The sequence below is a fragment of the Microchirus variegatus genome, assembly GCF_963457635.1.
Source record: "Microchirus variegatus genome assembly, chromosome: 15".
NCBI classification, from domain to species: Eukaryota; Metazoa; Chordata; class Actinopteri; order Pleuronectiformes; family Soleidae; genus Microchirus; species Microchirus variegatus.
This window is the reverse complement of record NC_139816.1, coordinates 10,095,336-10,103,128: the sequence shown is the minus strand read 5'-3', so window position 1 is coordinate 10,103,128 and position 7,793 is coordinate 10,095,336. Positions and strand designations below refer to the sequence as shown.

Here is a 7,793-nt window from a genome sequence, read left to right as displayed (position 1 = left end):
TGTATTGTGTCAATGAGGGTCCTCACTGAGATGCTGAAGAATGAATTTGTGTGAGTCTTTGTTCCTGTATGGGTATCTTTGTGAGGACCAACACATAAACCACAGGGACTGAGGACATTCTGTCACCCCTTAAAGTCGTTTTTTCAGGGTTTTAGTTTTGAGTGTTAAGGAATGCATTATGTCTGTGTGTGTCCTCACCAAGAATGCTGCGCAAAGTGTGTGTGCGTCTTATCTTTTCTTGCATAATCACATTTCTAGAGCAGAGACGTGGAGTGGTTGGGTTCAGGTTCGGGGGTCAAACAGTACATTTTCGGTCCAAATGAATGGAAATCAATGCAATAATAACAGCTGCGCAGGCGTGTGTGTGTGTGTGTGGCAGGCACCAGCCTGTTTGCGCGCCACCTCTCCATCAGTGCGGGTGCACGAGTGTCCGCAAAGCTGTTGACTTGACTGCTCTCCTCTCCAGGCGCGCAGCACCGTCCACGAACTTTGATGAGCTGAAATCTGAACACCGACAAAACAAAGCTGAAAATCGGCTCAACAAAAAACCAGGAGCGCACGGCGGGTTTATTTTCCTCTCCATCTGGAAACAAATACATCTTAAAGGGCGCGCTGACAAAGGTGAGTAACATGCGAGCGCGTGCTTTTCCATGTGAACTTTGTCTATTTTTACTCACACAAAATCATGATTATTCTTTTTTTTTTCTCCCCTGATTTTTACGCGCGCCACTGTGACTCCGACGCACCAGTGCCATCCATCCTGATCCTGTCCACGTTGTTGTCACCGCTGAATATCAAGTCATTTCACATTCTCCCCTTCTCCTCTTTTTTTTCATCCCACTTCCACGCAGCCCTGCACGGACACACGTGTGAAGATGGAGAACACCCCGGTTGAGATTTTCAAAGCAGATAATAAGTGCCTCTCTGCGCCGCCGCTGGAGGACTGTGCGTCCAATGCTTCAGCTTGGATGTCCGGATACTCCGAGAGCCGCAATGTGAGCCAGGACGTCAGCTGGGAGACGGAGGGCATGTCTCCCATCATCCCCATCATCACCGCCGTCTACTCTGTGGTGTTTGTGGTCGGTTTGCTGGGCAACTGCCTCGTCATGTATGTCATCATCAGGTGAGGTCGACATTTAAGTCAATGCCAATATTTTTTGGGGTGTTTTTTTCTGTGCGTAAACATGCAGATTCATTCATATCCTTGCTGTGGTTTTCAAGTAGAAAAGGCATTTAAAAAAACAGCTTGAGAGGAAATGCAAAATATATCAGTAGAGACATGCAAGGGGGGGCAGGGACTCACATCATAATTATTCATTGAAAAAATAAACAAATAAATAACGTTACAGTGACAACTTTAATTTGTCTTCATTTCAATAAACATAGACTTCACCAAAGGCAACGAAATCACCAGATTGAATTTATGAATAAAAATGGTCTTAATGGTCTTAATGTCCAAATGGGCCTCTACTGGGTCAGAGGGCAAAAGGGCAAGAGCTTGAGCACCGACTGGGCTCTACACTGTACTTGCAAATGCAAAAATATTGTAATATAATGCTGTTGCCTGTGGAGAAATTCATGAATGCACTTCCTTCACAGAAACGGGAGCTGCTGCTCTGATATCATCCTCTCCCGGGGAAAAACACTTAAAAGAACATCTGAAGTAAATAAACCTTGCCATTCTGACTCGAGGAAGGCTCCAGATTAATGCCACCATTCGTCATCCGACATTGAACTCGTCAAACGTCGCAGGATAGAATCGATTTCTGCCTCCTTTTGGTGGCTTAAAAAAAAGTGCCTGGAATCATCCAAGTTGCCAAATTTCCCTCAAGACCTCACAAATATTACGACAATACAGAGTAAATCAAGCTCACTCTCTGGCGGGAACGTGGTAGCCTATTTATTATGGTTAAAACCAGTAGTGTGTTTATCAAGCCAAAAGCCTGCTGCTCATTGGGTGTTATTTATGGTGCGTGAGAGCAACAAATCTCTGATGTGAGGTGAAATGCAGCAGTGCCAATGCACGACGCAGCGATCCACGGACAACAATTACCTCAAATCAGACAGATTGCGTCGTCTGTCGGCAGAAGCCAATTCTATTACTTAACTTCCAGGAATTACTGTAGGTTTGGCTGTCGAGTTGCTCCGCCGAGAGTCATTTAACTCGAGGAAGAAGATGGTTTCGTGTTGATTAAAGTGAAATTACTCTCAGCGACTATCACACTTACTCAAAACAGGCCGCGGAGTTCGCGCTGAAACGTCGAGCCATTACGGCCTGTCGTTATATTTTACCGGAAATGACACCAATTACCCTGCAATCGTTATGTAAAAATTGCTCCGAGCAATTTTATTGTCACCTGTAACAATAGAAATGACTTAGTGTATGGTAATAAATCTGTCCGCAGAGCATTTTAGCAACTTTCAGCTGCTAGTTTTGATTTAAGGACGGACTCTGATGCAAATGCTGTACCCACTGCAGCAGATTAACCCTTTAAGGTACAACTCAACCATTTGGTCGACCACACTTTAAGTCACTATATCGCATTGAAAAATGCATCAAGCTGAACTCTAACTCTAACACTAAATTAATGTGACTTTATGTGCTTTATGAATTATGCAAACCAGGTTCATTATCAACAGACGTCTCAACCGTTTGGTAGCGGCCTATATCTGAAATATTGTAGGGTCTAATAAAAAAAAAAAAAAAAATTGATTGTCATTATTGTTATCGTAAGTAAATAAAATGAAATAATAAAAAATGCAAAGAAATAATTTTTGCTTTGCTTTATTCTTAGTGCGTACCTTAAAGAGTTAACATATATATACCTGATGTAAAGAGTGGTGGAGACCCAAACAGACTTAACACTTTCAGTACTTTTACATAAACGTAAGAAAAACTGCAATTACTGATTATTTTCATAATCAATTCATTATCAGTCAATTCTTTTCTCAAAGAATCGAGTACTCCATCAGGAAATCTTGAAAGATATTGATTGGTGTTTACCAAACTTTGAAATTATGAAGTCAAACTTAAATGTCTTGTTTTGTCCACAATCCAATCCCCTAAAAACAACAACACAGTTGCCCAAAGTGCTGTTCAGTAACATTAAACATTAAAATAACATTAAATACTCAGTAAAACACAACATCTCACATTCACAAGGTTATTAAAAACAGACAAAACAGCAGTTTCTGCAAATAGCCAACAGCTCACACTGCATCAAAGGCCAAGGAAGTGACCGAAGAAACCAAAAGTGTTCCGTTTTAATGATTTATCTTTGGAGCAAAGAAAATATTCACATTAAAGGAGCTGTTGTTTTAATTATCTGGAAAAAAAGAGAACAAAACCGATGAATCGATGATCGAAATAGTTGACGATTCAGTTGGACTCGCCTCAGTCCCCGCCCCTGGCTAATACCTGGAAATGATAGAAAAGGCAACAAAAACATGGCTAAATTCAGGTCAATACATCTTTTTCTGGATTGATGAGGAGACCACTTTTATGCTCTATCAATTTTATGCTCTATTACGCTCTTTTTTTATCGCCCTCGACGTGCTAACAACTCCAGCTAAATGGGGGTGGAGGTGGAGGTGGACACACTTCATTCAGTAAAAACGATTCCCCGCTCGTGCTTGTATACTGGGACAAGAGGGAGTTGTCCAAATGAATTGACAACATAAAAATAACATCGTTCCATGTCTGTTGTTGTGGTTCCTCCAAGTGGCTAAATCAAAAGTTATTGACAAACTGCATCAGGAACAACAGAGCAACTTCTTTCCACATATTAAACATGTGAGATATTAGATTTTTATTAAAACAAACATTAGATGTGTCACATTTTGAAGTTTCTACTTTTATGTGCACTATGTTGTTTTTTATTGGAACCAGAAGAAACCATATTGGAAAAAGGTGCATCCATAGGCTCATTTTCTCATAGACTTAACATACAAATGGATTTTTGCAGCCAGTAGAGCGGCTTTCATGATGACCATTTAAGATAATGCAGGTTTCAGGCACTCCATTCTCGGAGACCAAGTCCATTTTTTTTTTTATACAGTTACTGCTTTTTTTCCCCTCCATTATGATAATTTAAGCTAATGGGCCGCTCGCTCGCTCGCTGCAGCTTCTATTTCAATGATTGAAAAGTTATTGTCAGCCTTCTGGAATTTTAGAAAAACGTGGAATCTGTAATGGAATAACTTCTCGCACAGAATTAAAGGTTTGGTGTGTGAGAATTAGTGACATCTAGTGGTGAGAAATGGAGGAATCCGACAGTCCCCGCTGCCTCATAACAAGAAACTGTGGAGGCCTTTGCGTACCAGAAAAGATGAAAACACTCGTACAACTTTTATAATCCCTCTGCCACTTCCTCATTCTTCTTTGATTAATATGGACATGGCCAAAACAACATCATTTCATCGTCCTCAATGCTATAAGCTGAACCTTTTCAGGGTTTTATCCGCGATTCTGTTCATACTAAAATAAAAGACATCACTTCCCGTGAGCCGTGACAGTTTTGTGTTCTTCTGTGAATCAGAACTACACATTTCTTTTAATACCCAATTCTATCTCGGCTGCTACAGATATCCCCCTCAAATTGCAACAATTAAAACTTCAAATTAAAACCTAAGACTCTGTGCAACTCATCTCTTGGAGCTTTAATGCTCCCTTAATGTAATGGAGTGAAAACAAGTTGATTACACATGGCCGGCAATCAGCAGCATACTGGCAAAAATTACATTACTTATTCAAGGAGGCAGTGATGGACAATGTTTAATTCATAACTAGTCAGGCAGAAAGTCTTTCTACAGCCAGTCAAGTAATGTGCGGCTGCCATGGCAGCAGCTGGGATGGATGGGCCGGCTCTGAACATTGTTCGATTTAAGGTGAACGACCGCGTGTTGTGCATGTTGAACAGGTACACCAAGATGAAGACGGCCACCAACATTTACATCTTCAACCTGGCGCTCGCCGACGCCCTCGTCACCACCACCATGCCCTTCCAGAGCACCGACTACCTGCTCAACACCTGGCCCTTCGGCGAGGTGGTCTGCAAGGTCTTCATCTCCATCGACTACTACAACATGTTCACCAGCATCTTCACGCTCACCATGATGAGCGTGGACCGCTACGTGGCCGTGTGCCACCCGGTAAAAGCCCTGGACTTCCGCACGCCGATCAAGGCCAAGATGATCAACGTGTGCATCTGGATCCTGTCGTCGGCCGCGGGGATTCCCGCTTTCGTCCTGGGCGGCACGCAGACAAACAGCGGTGAGGAAGCGGTGCTTTCACCGCCCCGGCCTTTAACGCTTAAATGATTCTGCCAATATTCATCACATTCAAGCATGTATTAATAGTAATAGGTTAAAAGCAGAGACGTATTCTGTCAAGTCCATCCATCAGTTTTCCATTAGTCACACTGCCATGCAAGAAAAATGTACTTTAGAGCACAATGTTCCCTCTGGAGCAGATTAGCTGCTCCATAACAGCTTGTTAAACAGATAACAAAAAAAGGCACAGAGTGGCGTTTCATTTATAATAAAGTACAAGTGCACTTCATCACTTTGTTCGCATTTTAATTTGTCTCTCTTTTTTCCTCCTGCAGGCATTACGGAGTGTGCCTTACAGTTCCCAGAGCCGTACGTGTACTGGGACACGCTGATGAAGGTATGTGTGTTTGTCTTTGCCTTCGTCGTGCCCGTGCTCATCATCACCGTGTGCTACTCCCTCATGGTCCTGAGGCTGAAGAGCGTCCGCATTTTGTCCGGCTCGCGCGAGAAGGACCGCAACCTGCGGCGGATCACCAGGCTGGTGGTGGTGGTGGTGGCCGTGTTCGTGGTCTGCTGGACGCCCATACACATCTTCATCCTGATCAAGGCGCTGGCGAGCGTGCCCGAGACCACCGCCATCATGGCCGCGTACTTCTTCTGCGTGGCCCTGGGCTACACCAACAGCAGCCTCAACCCCGTGCTCTACGCCTTTCTGGACGAGAACTTCAAACGGTGTTTCAAAGACTTCTGCCTCTCGGCCAAACTGAAAGGGGAGAAGGCGTCGGGGAGCAAAAAGGCCCCCAGCGCCGCGCGGGAGGCTGCTGTTCCACTGGAGAACCCAGACGGGACTAGTAAACCCACATGACTAGCAGTGGAACTGTCTTCAATCTCCCATATCGGAAAAGAAGACTCACACGACCTGGGCTTAACTCACGTCACATCGACAATGTAGACTCTACTGCAGAGGTTGACTGCAGAGGATTTATTGTTATCCTTTCAAGTTCTGGCAGTTTCATTTCAGAGATCAGATAAAAAAAATGACTCACCATAAATTGTATTCTTTATCGTAAATCCACACCGAATCAAAAACACCAGTGAGAATAATGTCATCCTCCGACTATCTGCTGTGGCTTCTGCTTCTCTGATCAACTGATTTTCCCCTGTGGAAGTTAAACGATTGTGTTGTTATCAGTTAAAGACCAAACGTGATTAAAGATATTTTCTTTCCCAAGTCCAAGTATATGGAGTGTAGAACTACCACACCGAGATGATTAATCAATTATTCAGTCAGTGGATCCGGTCTCTCAAACATTTTTAACCTTATCTTTATTAAGTCAGGCGGTCTCGTTGAGAACAGGATCTCTTTTTCGAGGGAACAATTATAAAGCTCAAGTAACTGAGACAGAGTTTAGAGAGTAAAACTTTAAAATAGTCCGTCACGTCATAGAATCAGTAGAAGCTGGATGAAAACCTGGATGAATGAGAGTCCGTACGTCTATATGTGAAGAGTTCACTACTGGAAACCAGTTCTACCAATATTTTTTTACACACATCCAGAACATCCATCCATCTTCTACCACTTTATCCTCCGCTGCTGGTGCCAGCCGGGGTCACGCCCTGAAAAGGTCATCAGACCAGAGACGAACATTCACTCACACTCACACCTACGGGGGCAACTGAGAGTGTCCACTTAACACGTGGGATGTGAGCCAGCAACCTTCTTGCTGTGAGGCAACAATGATAGCCATCCAGAACATATAACCCATACACTACCGTTCAAAAGTTTGGGGTCACCACCACAAATTTTTTGTGTTTTCCATTAAAAGTCACCCTTTTATTCATCAGAAGAGTTACAAAATGAATAGAAAATATAGTCAAGACATTGACAAGGTTAGAAATAATGATTTTTTATTCAAAATAAAGAACCAGCCGTTGCACACATCAGGGTTTTCAAGGGTTTTCTAATCATCCAATAGCCTTTTAACGCCATTAGCAAACACAATGTACCATTAGAACACTGGAAATGGGCCTCTATACACCTATGTACATATTCCATTAAAAACCAGACTTTGCAGCTAGAATAGTGGTTTACCACATTAACAATGTATAGAGTATATTTCTGATTCATTTAATGTTATATTCATTGAAAAAAAGTGAGTTTCCTTCAAAAATAAGGACATTTCTAAGTGACCCCAAACTTTTGAAAGGTATTGTAAATATATGAATTCTATGTCTTTATTAGTTTTGGACTGAGGGTTTAAAAAAAAGAAGAAAAAAATACTTATTTGAAGGCACACTTTTGTTTTGTTTTTCCTGAGAACAATAAACCAAGAATATTATCAAACCCACGTATGAGTGGTAAATTAACAACAACAAAAAAATTGATCCAAATGTCCAAAACTTATTACATAGAGTTTACTGAAATAGGAAATTGAAGGAGTCAATACTGTCTTCTTTTAACTGTGCTCTCTTTCATTTCCCAAGTCATTTCCCCTCTTGATTTCTCTTCCATTGCCACGTGT

The 7,793-nt window shown here is 42.3% G+C and overlaps 1 protein-coding gene across 1 annotated transcript; it reads left to right on the top strand.

Moving 5' to 3' along the window:
- Positions 1–875: 875 nt before the first annotated feature.
- Positions 876–6,136, top strand: LOC310937432 (delta-type opioid receptor-like; the record flags this gene model as incomplete). The annotated part of the gene is made up of 3 exons (XM_083901705.1): positions 876–1,123; positions 4,920–5,272; positions 5,607–6,136. 3 exons carry the CDS (start codon positions 876–878, stop codon positions 6,134–6,136), a joined length of 1,131 nt encoding a protein of 376 aa, XP_083757831.1.
- Between the last annotated feature and the right edge of the window lie 1,657 nt (positions 6,137–7,793).